At 44.7% G+C, this 17,722-nt stretch overlaps 1 protein-coding gene across 2 annotated transcripts in view; it reads left to right on the forward strand.

The window, feature by feature from the left end:
• The window catches only part of nek7 (NIMA-related kinase 7), a 56,557-nt gene that overhangs the window by 22,240 nt on the left and 16,595 nt on the right, over positions 1–17,722 (forward strand). For both annotated transcript variants that reach the window (XM_079267051.1, XM_079267052.1), the window contains 5 exons: positions 4,858–4,998; positions 5,766–5,828; positions 10,645–10,755; positions 13,713–13,821; positions 15,254–15,361. In XM_079267051.1, the coding sequence (XP_079123177.1) occupies positions 4,858–4,998; positions 5,766–5,828; positions 10,645–10,755; positions 13,713–13,821; positions 15,254–15,361 (532 nt within the window). The remainder of the gene's footprint in view (positions 1–4,857; positions 4,999–5,765; positions 5,829–10,644; positions 10,756–13,712; positions 13,822–15,253; positions 15,362–17,722) is intronic.

A 17,722-nucleotide genomic window follows, 5' to 3' on the forward strand; every position in this document is an offset into this window, starting at 1 on the left:
TATCGCTTGCAATATCATTTCTCTTGGTCCCGGAGGTATGATGCATATGCATTAGGTAAACGAGATGAGCTGGTAAGATGTGCATTTTTAATGGTGCATTTGCTCTTTGAGTGAGTGGGAGGGTTGGTGAGGAGGCCCCCCTCAGATCACATTTTGATCGTCCCTGCAGAGCCTGAGAGAGACGGATCCGTCAGTGAGCGCCGAGACAAGGCGGTGCGGTTGTGGAGAGCAGATTGGGAGGAGAAGAACGAACATCACCTTTGGGGTGAATCCTGCTGGTCGACTGAAGATGAATATTGCATGGTGCCGTGCTCAAGGGGGGGGGGGGGCGAGGCAGATGACTGGTTGGTTTGGGAGTGGGCCCCCCTGCCTGTCTCTCCTTGTATTCCTCCTTGTCTCTCTTGTAGACTACGTCTACAGCAGTCCCGCAGATTTTCTGTCGGCTCCCCATGATTCGATTCAGAGGGCTACGATGCGATTATAGAACGATGATCGATTCTTCTTGATGCATCAACATTTTTACATACAAGGTTGTTTTTTTTTCTCACTGTGACTATCTGCATATTTGTAATGATCCATAATTAAGAAACAAATACATTTACTTTTATCTTTTGTTAATTAAATATTGGTAACAAATAGAAGAGATGCGTCAATTGGAGGGTTACATTTTCAAACACTGGAAAGAATGAATAAAATTGGGCCTGTAGCAGCATCCTCGTAGTACAAACACATAATTCAGCATGTTCTGAGTCATGTGACACGCTGCTCTTATTCACTAATATATAATATAGACTTCTCGTCAAACAAATCCCCCGGTCATAGGCAATGAGCATTTAGCTCTCGTACAGAAATAACGCTTTCTGGAACATGTGGTTAAACTATACATACGGTGATAAAGTGCGCGGTGACACATGATTCTGTGTGAAAGGACGTCCACGTGCAACGTGTTACTACCATCACAACCGCTTTCCTCAGGGAGTCCATAACTTTAGCTTTGGTTTGGTTGTAGAGTATCGCTGTGTCCGTAAAAACGCCGAGATCAACGTTGTATCTCGGTTCCAAAGTGTGCAACAAATCACGAAAGCTGTGATTCTGAATGACTAAGTGTGAATCTACTTCGTGATTGGCTTCGCCCTTTCCAATTTTGGAGGAAGAGGCGGAATGCTTCTAAACGTTTTCCTACTGTTGGCTAATCTAAGTTTCCCCGTCCACACCAAAATGCAGAGCCACGGCCTCATTCTGGAATCATTTGTTTTGTAAAGCTCAGTTTGTATGTAAAATGCTGGCTCAGTGTGCCAACATGGAGAGATCCATTTGTGAATTTAGCCGGCGTAGTGTGGACGCGCCCTGAGTTTCTCTCTCTCTCTCGGTTACTGCATCCCTCCCAGTCTCTCCATGGGAGACAGCACCTCTCTGCCGCCGCTGGCCTTCCTGTGGCAGCCGTTGGCGCTGCTGGGCTGTCACATCACACCCTCGCCCCTCTGCTGCTTGTCTCTCACCCCCTCTCACTCTCTCTCTCTCTCCCTCACCCTCTCTTCCGCATTCCTTCTTCCACTCTCCATGTGTCTTGTCAGTTGTGTTTGGCAATGGTGTCATTATTGGGCAGCCCGTATCACACTTCCTTCGATGAGCTGTCTGTCTGCTCCTCTTCTCTCTCTCGCTCTCGCGCTCTCTCTCTCAATCCCCCTGCTAGTGAGTAGCCCATGGCGGTTGTGTGTCACTTTTATACCCTAGACACACTGTCCCTCACAGACATTACCCATAATGCACTGCATGGCTGCCACTTATCTCCATCCCCTGCAGCTTGTCCCCCATCACCAACCAGAATGATGTGAATGAAAAGAGTAAGCACACCACAGAAATGCAAGTCAAGAAAACATGAAGAAAGTCTGTATTTAGTAAGAGACTGTTAGGTCATTTGATAGGTCATTTGATATTAACACTAACTTTGCCGAGGCCGATATGTGTAGTCCTGTAGGTAGTGATCATTTCTGACATGTGACCTGGTATTGTAAATGACGAAATAGTATATTGTCCAGTAGTAGAGGACTTGTGTTCCTTTTTTGGGGTTGTGCCTAGAGCATTGATATGAGATGAGTTTTGTGACAGATATATAAAAAAAAAAGAAGCAATTAATTGATTGAAGGTAAATATGCCAAAGACTGAATCAAGTACATACCCTGACAGGTCCACTGGGCAACCCTTCATCTTTGGGTTATCTCGACCATCATAGTTCACCTAAACACGAACAATCGATTCTTACAAGCTGGATTGTTCAGACACTGACTCCTGCGTCACTCAGGGTCATTCCTCTGTGACTTCCCCTTATGTGTGTGTGTGTGTGTGTGTGTGTGTGTGTGTGTGTGTTCGTCGGGCCCTTGTGTTTCAGCTGGGAGCTCCTGATTGTGTGACACCCGTGTGCGGCAGATGAGACGGCCTGTCACTCAGCCATGGCCTGGCTGCCCTTTGAAGGCCAGGCCAGGGGGCGAAGAGGTGCCGCAAATGGCCTGTGAAGTTTACATACACTGCCCACTGCTAAACAGATTAGCTCTAATGAAGTGTCTAATGCCGGGGCTGCCGGCTGACATAATCCTGCCTGGGAGCCCGGCCCCTTGGCTGCCAAAAAAGCCGCCCTCCCTCCAGCCCTGTCTTCCGCCCTCGCACGGCCTCTGCTGCCACCCAGGGCGACTCCACACAGGGAGGTGCCCACTGTTAATCACGCCGGACAGTGTGCGATCTGACATGCAAATGTAGGTCATTGCATATGTAAATGTGTGATTAGGGGGCTGGCATGCCAGGACACATTAGCAAGACTGTGCTCTCAGCAGGCGGTTGTCACAGAGCTTTAGAGGCTCATGCTAACATTTGTCAAGCTACCACGCAGCGAATTAAAGCAATGCCCTCTTGTCCTCTCTGCCCCCATCTCTCGCTCTCTCTCCTCTCGCTCTCGCTCTAAATCTATACCATTCAAACTGTCCTACCTCGCACAAATCCATCTGTCACCATTATGACATATCATTGCGCAATACGGCAAATCTTTGTGTAGGTTTTTCATTGTGCCTCTCTTCTATGTAAGTTTATTTTGTATGTAAAGTCCACACTGGAACAATATGTAACGATTGTTAAAACATTCATTGTTTTAGTTTTTTTTTTAGACCTGTGGGTAGCGGAGCAGCGTGTCATGCTCTCTGTCACAGTGACTCGCACAGCTTTGGATGACGGTGGTGGTGTAATGCTGAAAAATGCACACACCTCGGCGGTGTTAAGTGTTAATTGAACGGGGCATCTAATTGGCTCACGCCTCTTCCTTTGGCTGTCGTCTTTAAACTTTAAAAGCCCCAGCCTTATAGCTTTCATTGTGCTTCCCTTCACTCTCAATGTGTGTGTGTGTGTGTGTGTGTGTGTGTGTGTCTTTGTATTTGTTAATGGTTCCAACGTAAGCGTTGTAAATTTAATATCTTGGGGTTAATGACTATTGACTGGATAAGACAAGCAATCTGAAGATGTTAACATTTGAAATTGTAGTGGCCACTTTCACAATTTTTCTGACATTTTACAGACCAAACTTTAAGTTGATTAATTAAAAAAAGAATTGTCAGATTTTTCAGTTGCTTCCCCTCGAACTGTTCCAGTACTTCGGTTCGTTTTCATTGTTAATTTTTGCTTGAATCTCGTCGTCTTCCTCTGTAGACACGAGGCCGCTGAGGGAATCCTGTCTCGCCTCTGGTCTGAATGTAACTCTGTCAAACTGCTTCACTTACGTTTTGCAATTTGACAGAGTTACCACGAGCGTGATGACGCTCTCTTCTATTGTGTTTTAGTGCTTGGGAGTCTTAAAGACCTTCTCCCCCTCTTTGTCTTCCTCCCCTCCGTCCCGAGCGGCTCGGCCCTGAGCTGCTCCCACGGCCGCGTTGGCACAAGTGCTGGTGACATGTGGCATTCTGATATCCGTCACCTTCTGTTTGCTCCCGCCGACGCCGTGTACAAGTTTACCAAAACGCTGGAAAGGTCACGCAGCCTGTTTTTTTTTCTTCTTCACACATCATGTCCGAGGGGCTCGTTCCGGTTTATTTTAGAGTGTTTTTTTAATTGTTGAAGGTGAGTGTTTCAGCCTGCACAGCCAATCGTGTGGCAAGGAGTCATGTTGTGTGTGGCCCAGTGCCAGACTGTCACTGATATAACTTGGCAGACAAAGGAAGGAAGAGGATTCCTGTGAACTTGAAAACAAGTTAAATGAAATCTGATGTCTGCATTTATGAAATAGGATATTTTATTTATTTAAATATTTTTGATACCTGTACTTCAGGGAGATCGGACTGTAGTTTTAGCCACAAAACGGTACAGATGAAGGGTGATTCACTTGCCTGCTTAGCAGATGTAAGGTACAACAACAAAGTTGAATTGATTACATAGGAACATTATCAATCACCATGTTAACTGTTGTAACCAGAAGGTATCTGCAGCCCGTTCACAGTTTCAAACCGCTTGGTGCTCTTTGTGAATAACAGAGAATAAGGACGTTCCTCCGGCTACGTGCTTTAGTTCGGTGATACAGTTCTGGAGTTAAGTGTGTGCATGTTCCACAAGACCTTTCACAGCTTGACATGTCAGCCTCGTACCAGTCAAGCCTAAAGAAGCCTCTCAGCAAAACAAACTACCGAGGCTGGGGCCTCATCCTTTCCTCTTAAAATAATGTGGAGATAGTTGCACTTCAGTGGCAAATACATCCGCAAAATGTCTGTATATCATTCGTCGTTTCATTAGTTTTCCCCTTGTAGTGTGTGTGCGTGTGCATATGGTGTGTGAAAAAGCACACGTGTGTGCACAAATGCTAATAGATTTGTTTATTATTCTCAGAAACCGCTGCAACCAGACATGGGCCACAACTCGCTGGCGAACTTCCAGATTGAGAAGAAGATCGGACGCGGCCAGTTCAGTGAGGTGTACCGGGCGAGGTACCTGTTAGACAACACGCCAGTGGCCCTGAAGAAGGTCCAGGTAAGACACAGTAATGCACATCACTTTGGATGCCAAGTGCAGCCAATGTATTCCAGCCAGATTTGGAACTATTCTTACCGCTTTCCTTTCTTTATTTTATTGTCCTCACGAATGGTTAAATCACGACAGGAGCCATGTCACTAGGCCAACACAAATATTACACTTACTGGGAGTTTCACACCTCACCGCATCTCACCTGCATTCTACTGTAACAAAGGTCCTGAATCCACACACACTGGTGTTCCTGATACGCAAACACAACTTGATCATCTCAAGAAAGCATGGTAACTCCAAAATATATTGCATGTCAGTGCAAGAAAATAGCAACAGATTCTATTTTTCTGCCTGTTCTTTTTTCCATGAAACAATTGATTGATGCCATTGACCACTCAGACAGCGGGGAACCACTGCTGCATTCACACACTTAAAAATAGACGTCAGCTATTTCTATTTTTTGAACTGCAACATGACTGTCGGCTTCTGTACCTTCACAATATGACGCAGTTCTCTTGGTGAATGTGCACACACACACACACAATATGTGCGGTGCTTGTTGAGCATGTATACAAATATACACACCTCACACACACCGTACACAGGGATTGGTGCGTGTTACTCAGGTGTGAAACACCTGTAGTCACTCCAACGCCACCCTCTAGATAACAGCAACCCTGTTTTCTATCCATCTCTCCATCTTCCATTTCTTGAATATGCCATAACACCTCTCTCTCCCTCTCTCCCCCTCTCCCCTTTTGATCTCTTGATAGATATTCGACTTGATGGATGCCAAAGCTCGGCAAGATTGCATCAAAGAAATAGATCTCCTTAAGGTAAAGAACCAGAGAGGAGGGCGACGGCGTCATGCGCTGTGCTCTGTTCTCTTAAGGTGCCTCAGCTGAGACCTTCCACCACAGGAAAACAATTGATCTGCACCAGACGGCTTGCTTTTGTGTGTTGATGTGTGGGCACATGCACGTGTGCTTCCTTGCATGGATATGACTGCAGAGGGGTGTTTGTGAATGAGTTTGTGTGTGACTGTACAGTACACGTGTATTACTGTCTACACATGTCTCCAAGCGTGTGTGTGTGTGTGTGTGTGTGTGTGTGTGTGTGTGTGTGTGTGTGTGTGTGTGTGTGTGTGTGTGTGTGTGTGTGTGTGTGTGTGTGTGTGTGTGTGTGTGTGTGTGTGTGTGTGTGTGTGTGTGTGTGTGTGTGCAGGAGTGCACCAGTGTAACATTCCTTCAGGCTCACATTGACTCTTTTTTTAATGCTTTTTTTTCTATCTTTTTGTAATGTTTTGAGCTGGGCAACAGTGCATCAGCATGGAAATGTAACAGTCTCCCTCATGAGTCTCTTGATGTTTTACCTCCTCCTTTTCCTCATCTTGCGTCATTTATTTATTTATTTTAATTCCAATGAAGTGGTTTCATTTATCTACCTTTAACATGTGTCAGCCGGGTTTCTCTCAAATTCTAATGAACAAACTAATGACAGCTTCAATATTTCCCCCTGTCTGCAAGATCCTAGATCTGTGTCAAAGTTGTTTGTGGTTTCATGGTGTGTGTGTGTGTGTGCGTGTGTTCCTAGTCGTGTCTCCCTCCATACATGAAGCCTTTTCTGCACATTCTTGTGCACCACAGGCAGTTTGTGCACATACACACGCTCACGCATACACATTCGGGAAGAAAACAAAACCCAATTACTTTGTACCACTCAAACACATCACTGATGCTCCGGGGGCTCGTTGGGCCAATCAAAGACAACAATACTCAGATGCAGGCGAGGCCCTGTAGAGAGCTGTAATCTGAGTAGCAGATCATTGAGACAGCAGGGTTGGCCTGAATCTGTATCTCTGACCTCCTAAGAGGGGTCACGGTAGGTTTGAATGTCACACTCTGCCAGGTGACGGCGTTTCTCATCTCCTTCTCATTACGTGGATCCTCTTCCTCCACAGCCTTTCTCTGGATCCTCCCCCCCCCCTCTGCTTGTTCCTACCCAGCTGCTATGTCGTTCCATCCATCCCTCTTCCTTTCTCTCTCCTTTGCCCGTCTTTCCTCCTCAGAGCTTTTTGTTCCCTTCTTTTCATCCTGTAAGCTGATTGCTAGTGACCATGGAAGTTATGCCCGACCCTGTGCTGCCCAGCCAGCCTGATAATAAAGGGCTGAGTGTGAGAGAGAGACAGTCCTCCTGCCTTACCCCCCCACTAGACAGGCCAACAAGAGACACAGCCAAATCAGAATAATGAGAGGCACACTGGCATGGACCGACTGGAATGACACACATACTGGCACGTGATCACACACACACACACACACACACACACACACACACACACACACACACACACACACACACACACACACACACACATATATATGCATACACCCTCAGTCATGGCATTTCAACAGTCTACCTATTTGTTTGTTTGTCTGTCTGTGTTTATGTCTGCTCGTTCATCTATATTTTCTTGTTCTGGCACGATGATTTCAACTTGAGAATGTGATTTCTCACTCTGCCCGTTTTTGTCTAAATCCTCGCTGATGGGAATGTTGCTCGCAGAAATAGCTCCGCGCTTCCTGCCAATCTGCTATTTCCACCATTCTTGAAATCCCACAGCTGCAAATTCCTCTCGCTGTTGGGTTACTATCGAGCCTGGATTATATTCTAAAGATGACTGATCTGCCCTAATCAGCAGTGAAAAGCTGCTCTGTGTTTTATGTCTCTGTAAAAGTGTGTGTGTGTGTGTGTGTGTGTGTGTGTGCGCGCGCGCGCGTGTGTGTGTGTGTGTGTGTGCGCGCGTGCGTGCGTGCGTGCGTGCGTGCGTGCGTGCGTGCGTGCGTGTGTGTGCAGGAGTGCACCAGTGTAACATTCCTTCAGGCTCACATTGACTCTTTTTTTAATGCTTTTTTTTCTATCTTTTTGTAATGTTTTGAGCTGGGCAACAGTGCATCAGCATGGAAATGTAACAGTCTCCCTCATGAGTCTCTTGATGTTTTACCTCCTCCTTTTCCTCATCTTGCTTCATTTATTTATTTATTTTAATTCCAATGAAGTGGTTTCATTTATCTACCTTTAACATGTGTCAGCCGGGTTTCTCTCAAATTCTAATGAACAAACTAATGACAGCTTCAATATTTCCCCCTGTCTGCAAGATCCTAGATCTGTGTCAAAGTTGTTTGTGGTTTCATGGTGTGTGTGTGTGTGTGTGTGTGTGTGTTCCTAGTCGTGTCTCCCTCCATACATGAAGCCTTTTCTGCACATTCTTGTGCACCACAGGCAGTTTGTGCACATACACACGCTCACGCATACACATTCGGGAAGAAAACAAAACCCAATTACTTTGTACCACTCAAACACATCACTGATGCTCCGGGGGCTCGTTGGGCCAATCAAAGACAACAATACTCAGATGCAGGCGAGGCCCTGTAGAGAGCTGTAATCTGAGTAGCAGATCATTGAGACAGCAGGGTTGGCCTGAATCTGTATCTCTGACCTCCTAAGAGGGGTCACGGTAGGTTTGAATGTCACACTCTGCCAGGTGACGGCGTTTCTCATCTCCTTCTCATTACGTGGATCCTCTTCCTCCACAGCCTTTCCCTGGATCCTCCCCCCCCCCTCTGCTGTTCCGCGCATATGTCTGGGTTCTGCGTGTGATTAGATTGTACCAGCGGTTTACTCACAAGAAGGAGAACTGGCCAGCTTCATTTAACCTGATACACACACTATGAATTCACTTTCATCTTTAGGTCTCTCTATGAGCAACACATTTCTTTTGCAAGTTTCGTACATATTTAGTTTTTCTTCAAATGGACAAAGAACCCAACATTGCACATCTACCGTACTCATTTTCTTGTTCAATTTATTGACAAATATCAAGATGGCATTCTTTTCTTCTGGTGACGGACATTAGAAGCCGTTTTTAATTCATTCTTAATTCTTTCCCAGCTGAAGGACACTATAATCTAACAGAAAAGTATTAATATTGTTACTCATATTCCTACCAGCTGCTTTCCTCCGAGCATCCATCTATAAATACACTCTAACATAATTTATTATCACGGTTAATTTTGTACCATCAGATTGAATTAGTCAGTATCTTGTTCTTCTTTGAAACACATCACCAGCTCACCAAATATATCACATTGAGTCTTGCATGATTAAGTAATTACACACGCTTGTGGATCTCAGCGAGCATGTGTAATTACATAATCATGCAAGGCTGTGTGTGATATTTCCCAATGAGTGATTGTTGTATTGCATCCATCATTTACATAAACATCTGCATGTGAACTTCTCTCTTTATCTCTCCGTATCCTCCGCTTGAGGTTCAAGTTGTGGAAGAGGAGTGGGTTGTGACGGGCGGAGTGTGTGTGTGTGTGTGTGTGTGTGGGCGGGCGTGTGGTGGGGTGGGGTGGACTTATCATCACTCCCTGGCTGTGTTACAGTCTGGAGCCGTGCAGACCTGCCACTCTGAGCCAAAAATACATCTGGCAAGAGAGGACAAGGGAGGGACAAGGAGAGATGGAGACACGAGGAAGGGAAAGAGGGGACCGGGGAAGGTTGCAGAGACGGAGAGTGTAGTGTTGCCGAGTGTACTGTACTGTGCTCTCCTTTCCCCTGTTCTTGGCATCATCCGGAGCATGAACATTTCTTTAATCACAGCAGAGAAAGCGGAGCCGAGTGGAGGACGTGTGTCACACTGCTCTGTCTGCTCACATCACCCCCCCACACACCCCCCTCGACATTGCCATGCCACACAGCTCCGTGTCTCCAGCTCTCCCTTTTCCCCTCCGCCCTTTCTCCAACTCCGCTCACCCATAGACTGGATATAAGAAGTGCTCACCTTATGACTCTCATGCTATTTTTTCTCCTTCCCTACCTCTTCAACCCGCACTGTCTCCATCATTCTTTTGCTTGTCTGTGTCACTGTGTCATTTGTTTCTTTCCCTTCATTGCCTCTCTCTCTCTCTCTCTCTCTCTCTCGCTCTCTCGCTCTCTCGCTCTCTCGCTCTCTCGCTCTCTCGCTCTCTCTCTCGCTCTCTCTCTCTCTCTCTCTCTCTCTCTCTTTTCCCTTCTTGCTCTGGATGGATAGAGACTTTTTGTTTACTACAGGGAATGCTGTTCCTGCCTTATTGACCAACCAACAGGAAGGAATCTCAGCCAGAGATGAGCCTGGGATGCTTGTTTTTCTGACTGCCAGCCATGTCAGCCTGTCAGGCGTGTGTGTGTGTGAGTGTGTGTGGCTCACACACATAGGTTGTTGTCATCACAGACTGAGGGGTTGTTTTGACATGTCACCCATCTTTGTCACACTGGAGGACAAAATCGTCTCATTAGGTCCACCCTTACAAAATACGGCTTCCAAATATGGATTCAACGTTTTTGTTTTAATTGGTTGTGAAAGAACAGCGGATTACACAACTCATGACATGAACCTCTGTTTTTTTTTTTGTTAGCTGATGGGATTGTTTGAAATAAATTGTATCACAAGTCTTCAAGAGACTGTAGCCTCAACAATGAATGGTTTTCACTCTTGGATTAGGAAGTGTGACCATGGAAGCCCTTAAAGAGACAAGTGTCACCAACATGTCTTCTGTTCGCGCTTTCTTTCCTTCTCCATGACATGCCGTTCTTTTTCTCCCACAGCAACTGAACCACCCCAACGTGATAAAGTACCATGCGTCTTTTATTGAGGACAATGAGCTGAATATAGTCCTGGAGCTAGCCGATGCAGGGGACCTCTCGCGTATGATCAAGGTAAGGAACTCTCCACAACAGCAAACCCCTGAGCTAGCACTCTTGGCCTGCTGGGTGCTCATAATATACTACAAGCAACACTCCACCACAAGAGCAATACACTTTATCACCAAAAATACAGTGTGTTGTATGAAGGGAAATTCTGGTATATCTAATATCTGACCGAATAAGCAGTTCAACACCATCTCCCCAGATTTGGTGTCAAAAGGAATGCTTGCATGGAAGCAACAAACTGCTGACGTGGACTTTAATAACTGAGGGAATGGTGGCAGGAAGTCTGGGGTTTGTGGTTGTTAACGGCTTTTCACTACCTGGACACTGAGTCAATCTGAATCATCCATTCCTTCCTGAGTCTAAAAACCAGCTAATAACATGCATCCTGCAAGCCCTTTAATCCCAGCAGTCTGTGGACTGTAGGAGGGAAGTTGTTAAGAATCAGGCGATGATTGATGGTCATAAAGTTCCAGCACGTTTTGTCTGTAGGGGGTATATGAACAAATACTGACCATAATTTATCTGGCTTTAATTAAACTAGAGGTACTTTTCATGTCATACTTAACGAGTGACTTTGAGCCACATGAATGTGTCGAGTTGTCCATGTCTTACACCTAAATCAACAAGGTTTTTTTTTTTCTGGTTTTTTTGTGGAGGGATGTTCTTGTAATTGGAGCAGAAGGAACATGCTTGTTCAAACAGTGGCTCACCGTGTTATTCGTCTTTGTGTGCGACCAAACCCCCAGTTATTATAAAAAGCTGCCAGTGTAATAAATTAGTGGTGTGCATGTAAAAAGCCTGGTCTTCTTCTCCCATGCATAAATGATGCGTTGTATCGGCACAGCTCGACAACCTGTTTGCAGTCATGCTCAGCAGCTCCACATCCGCACAGTTCAACACAGCAAATTAGGAGAGGCGAGGATTAGCCGAACAAGAGAGTGAACATGGCAGGCTCAGCACACACACTTGCACCAGTGATATATATCTGGTACACACACACACACACCCTGAATTCATACATATGGCATACTGTGTGTAAGCAAAGAATGTGCAGACACAACCACAGAAACACACACTCTTGCAGATGTTCAGAGATGCACTTTACAAAGATGTATCAAGGTGGCCTGAAGAGGTAAGATAACAAACCACTGATCTTATTTCAGCTAAGATACCCAGGATGCTGGGAGCATTCAGACTGTGTCATCTCCTTATGGCTACTGACAACATACAGTCACACACACACTCCTTCCTTCACAGTTCTAAATGATTTGTGTTTCTAATGTAACAGTGGCGGTCCAGAGGTGCATGCCCCCCCCCCCCCCCGTAGTGTGAAGTAAACACATTTGAACAGTGTGCCATATGTAAAACAGAACCCCCCCATGCATGAATTTAACATTTTTTATTCTTTTTGATTTCTCATCCTCCACACTGCTCTACACTGCTCTCTTCTCCTTTTCCTCTCCCTCCCTCATTCTCTATTTCTCTCTCTCTCTCTCTCTCTCTCTCGCTCTCTGACCATCTCAGAATTCAAATGAAATCAAATGGTCCTTGATTAGCATGCACTTACAGAATATTGCATGTGCAGTGTTTGCTGTTAAAGGCATGGAGAGGAGGAGGAGGAGGTGTTGGTGGGCGCCTGCCTATGTGCTCCCCCATTGACATCAAACAGTCCTCTGATATGGAAATGAGAGGGCAAGGGAAGAATGGCTTCTCAACAAGGCTTTGTTTGCATGTAGGCCAAGGTCTATCCCTCCCTCTCTCCATCTATCTTTCTCTATCCCCCTCTTTCTCTCATACCTTCCTTCGTTTTCTCTAACACACACACACACACACACACACACACACACACACACACACACACACACACACACACACACACACACACACACACACACACACACACTTACCAGTAGTTCAGCAGTAGTTGTCTCTCCAGGATTCTTGAAAATAAATGCATACAGACACAAAGATATACCAAATGGATGGACAATGGAAAAAAATATAAGGAAATACTTCACGATACAAATAAGTGTTTGCTTGTGATGTATAAGTAGCATCCAAAATGTACTCGTATACGAAACAAACAAATGGTTAGTGGGTCGGGACAAGAATACAACATTTAATTGAATTATCGAATGTTCCTTCGTTCCTTGATTAATGTTTTATGGTCTGACTTCTCTTGTCACTTCTCTGTTGATGCACTTGCACTCAAGGATTTAGTGATTGGTTGGTGGTCAACGGTCACTCTGACCTCACAAAACAAGTTTTTGGCTATAACGCAAGAACTCGTATGCTAATTATGACAATTTCATACCCGGGGTTCCCTTTCTTGAAAATGGAGCACTGAGAACACGGCATAACATCCTGTTGGTCGCCAGGCTTAGTCTTAACTCCTGCTGCTTGAGGAGGAGTTCCTATCCTCCCTTGTTGATTATTGTCACTGTTGATCATTAAGCCATTGGGTCTAAGTTGAAGCTCTGTCATCACTGTGACTTCTCTGGATTGGACCCCACTCTTGATGATCCAGAACGACTCACTCAGCCCTCCAAAATGAAAAAAATGAACCAAAATCAACTGGTGCCACTGAAAGCTGTACCTAACAAAAGAGCTATATGCCAGATGGGAGACTTTTGGAAGGTACCACAAATGTATTCTCTCTGTTCCTAAGAATGCATGTGCTTTCCATTGGCGGCCATGGAGAAAATGAGACGGAGCTCGGTGAGGCAAAGGACGGACCGAGAAGAGAGTGGTCTGGGTTGCATTAGCGGCAGAGTCAGAGCTGGGGACTGGGGCTGGATGCTGTACAAACATACACAGACACTTTGCTACCATCTTAAAATTGTATTCCTTGCCGCACAAGACCTTTTCCCCACTCCTATTAAAATATTTTATTTGTGACTTCTTTCAGGTATGCTAATGTTGCTTTGATTTTCTGATTTTGTGTGTTTGCGTTTACTTTACAGCACTTTAAGAAGCAGAGGAGGCTTATCCCAGAGAGAACCGTGTGGAAATACTTTGTCCAGCTCTGCAGTGCGCTCGAACACATGCACTCCCGGAGAGTCATGCACAGAGGTAGTGTTTATGCGCGCGCACACACACACACACACACACATATATTAATACAAAGAAGAAATTGTCTTATTTGTTGATCGTAAATACAATATTTCTAGAATATTAGGTTTCAGCAAACCACAGAGAGACGGGATTCATCATGGGAATACTATCGCAAAGCATATGACCAATGTCCAACTCTCCCCATTTAACAACGTTCATATTATCTAGTTTGCTTTTAAAAAAAAGGCTGAACTCTATTGAGCTCTGAACTCTATCGAAGATATTTTATGTTAACTGACAATCATTTCTGTTGCGATGTCAGAGTAGCGTACAGATGTAAGAGTAGAGGCCTCCTTGATACGGAGTTGCACACTGTCCTATCACACCAACAAACAGTCTGCATGTTTAATGGTGTTTGACACAACCCGGACACGGTGAGCATTGACCCTCTCTCGACGGGGAGGGATGAGAACTTTCCCGCAACTCATCTGTGACTGGTCCCATTGTCGAGTGGAAGCTTCGCCTTAAAAAATACTCTTAAACCTCAAATAAAATGAGATGTGGTCCTGAGTCTTTGCTTGCAACTGCATTACCCCACAACACGAGCAAAGCTTTGACCAGAAATGAAGGTGTTGTTGGATGTGATGGATGTCTGGAAGGGGAGAAAACAGAAACATCAACAAACAAGATGAAACATCTTCAGAAATCGTTGTACACAACGGCTTTCTTTTACATTTTTATAGTTAACAGAATAAATCATACAGTACTTCTAGTATGATCCTCTTAAGTCTTGAAAATAGAAGTGGATAATAATAGAACGTCAAATCAGTGAATTTTCTTCAGAGTGATCGACCTTGCTGCATACGACAGAAGGCTTAAGTGTAGGTGTTAAACAACACATAGCCCAGAGAACACAGTGTTTATGGGACCACATGCTTTTAGTTGGGCCAAGTCGAATCAAGTCCTGGATCCATAGCATACGCTGCTGCGCGCGCGCTCTCACACACACACACACACACACACACACACACACACACACACACACACACACACACACGTGCAAACACACAGGTGGTGTACTTCCGTTCGGCTGACTGATTAGGGCACAGGGACACTAATGAACCCTGAGCTCTGCGCTTTAATGGCCACTTAACAGAGACCGCCTATTCAAAAGACGCTTACAATTATATTAGCAGTAAATTTCAAACGCTGACGCGGGTCACATTAACATTACGTTACAAAAAGCAACGGTTTGCTAACTCCCACATAAACTGAAATGAATACATTAATGTACACGCGTGTCATGTTTTCTGACGCTTTCCCAAGTTTATCACAGTGGACACACACAATGTGTTTATCGTCATATCTCCATACTGTCATTAATGTAACTTTAGCAATCTAAACAGTTGTTTAGATTTTTGTATGCAACCAATCGCTCTCTTCTCTCCAGATATCAAGCCAGCCAATGTATTCATCACAGCTACAGGAGTAGTGAAACTAGGGGACTTGGGACTGGGTCGGTTTTTCAGCTCCAAAACGACCGCTGCTCACTCACTAGGTAAGTTATTACAGTCCATACTTACTGTGTGTGGAAATACACACACACACACACACACACACACACACACACACACACACACACACACACACACACACACACACACACACACACACACACACACACTCTTCCCTTATGAGCCTACAAACGCACACACAGACACTTAGACTCAGCGGTACCCAGTAATCACCCAATGTTTGATGTGTTTCATTAGGCACTGTGAGCCCCGAGCCATGTGTCATGTAGTCATGCTGCCTGGCCACGTCTGTGCCCAGTCACTTCATAGGCCACTTAGCCACTTCCTGTTGCCTTGACCTTTAAACCTGACACAGTGGAAGACTGGGCCGAGGCCTTCGGCACAGCTCTGATTGTGACTGCCTACCATAAAACAAGCCAGCAAACTTTACAATCGCTGTTACTGCCGGCATTGATGGGTGTGTTTGTCACTTGCAGAAAATACATCATGGAACATTATTTTATTTTTTTGTTCAAAGAAGTGAGAGTTTTACCCCACACTAATTAAGACTAGTACATTTGGCTTATTTTAAGAAATACAAGTGTGCGAAACCGGAGGCTGGACAGAATTGACAAACCGAATGGTACCGCGTGTTTAAATGCATCATTTAACGCTTATGGAGTTTAATGACTGTGTGCCTTTTACTGTAAATCTTCAGGAGTCAAGCCCGCAACCTCAACAAGACAGTGAAACAATATTTAAGTCATTAATTGATTTCCAAAGGAATAGACACTTGTAGCACTTACTAACCAAACCTTTAGCTTGCCTCTCTTTATAGGAGACATAGGGTTTAACAGAGACTCGCATTCACACATCTACCTTAGTTTAAGGGTGTCAGAGTGTTTAAATCACCTATAAGTACCTATAAACAATTAGTCAACAGCCTGTTCCTACCAGCCTTCATCACGTTGCCCTATTTTTTTTTAGTCTCGCTACTCCTACACCTTTTTTGTTGTTAAACATTACAGTGCATATTGTAATGGTGCAGAAACTGGTGTTTAACATGAATCCATAATCACACTTAATTCCAGAAATAATCAAATCTGTGGTACCAGATAATTATGCGTTTGTGTAGAAAGGATTTGATCAAATGTTGGAGTGGAACTTCCTAATAGCAGCATTAATAAAAAATGCCTCTTAAAAATAGCAGCAGGTTTTCATATTAATGTGTCAATCACTGACAAAAACACGTTTCTGGCCAGTAGAATTGTCGAGAAATTCTTCCGAAGATATACAGAATGTCTGTAAGAATCGTTTACTGGTCATTGGTTCAAGTCAAATCACAACAGTTCCATACATCTAACCAGTCAATCCCTTCATTTCTGTTTTGGTTAAACTCAGTTAAACACTCCCAACACAGGAGTGAGCAGTGGTTGGTTTTTGCTTGGTGCCACCCCTCGAATGCACGTCATCAACTAGCGTTAGCACGTCTTTGCTATGCAAGCTACTGAGGGTATGCTGCTTTTTAATGATTGTGTGAGTAAAGACAGTGAGTAAAGACCTAGCCGGCCTCACAGGAACAGTGTTGTTACTTAACGTCATTGTCTTCTGTCTTGATCGCCAGGTGATGTGGGAGTTCACTTTTACATCGTTATCTGTAGGCTGTAACTTATATCTTCGCCTTTTTAGCTGATTTTGCTGCTGAATTAGTTCATATTTATTCAGGGAGTGCAGTTAGAGACAATATGAGCTTCATGGTAGCTCTGAAAGCTTGACGGAGTAGCCGTGGGGGGGTGAGGCTTAGCGAAGAGTCAATTAGTATCTGATGCCTGGTCTATACAACACAATAAAAAAAACATATTTAACATTTTCTGATCTTTTTAACTGGCCTCCTTTCCTTTGTCTTAGTGTTTTGTGTTAATAGTATGAATGTGGCACAGATCATTATAGTGGAGATGGTTGCACTGTGCCATTAAACATCCCTTCAGTAGCTTCACCTGCCTCATAGACACGTATAGAGCCCGTCATTCACACAGTGGCACTTCCCTATGTCAAACTGTTGTTACCACAAAAAGCACGGTATTCTCAGCCCCTGTACAGCAGCGGCCCAGCTGTTTTGAGAAGGTGTGAATCACATGATCAGCTCAACGTCGGCCCCATCAACTGAGCAGCTTGCAGTGGCAGCAGAGTCGGGTAAAAGCGCCTGTGATAGCTCATTAAATGTTAAATCCACAGCACCCTCTTTAGGCTGACGGGGGATAGGCAGCCCCACAAGCACAAGGGTCGACTGGAAAACTGTCATCATTCATCTGAAGCAATCAAAACTGCTTCGATAATCTCCAGATAAACTACACAAATCATAGTGTCGTATTGCCTACAGTGCAGAGTCGATGATCGGAACAGAT

This window comes from Melanostigma gelatinosum (assembly GCF_949748355.1).
Source record: "Melanostigma gelatinosum genome assembly, chromosome: 4".
In the NCBI taxonomy this organism is placed as follows: domain Eukaryota; kingdom Metazoa; phylum Chordata; class Actinopteri; order Perciformes; family Zoarcidae; genus Melanostigma; species Melanostigma gelatinosum.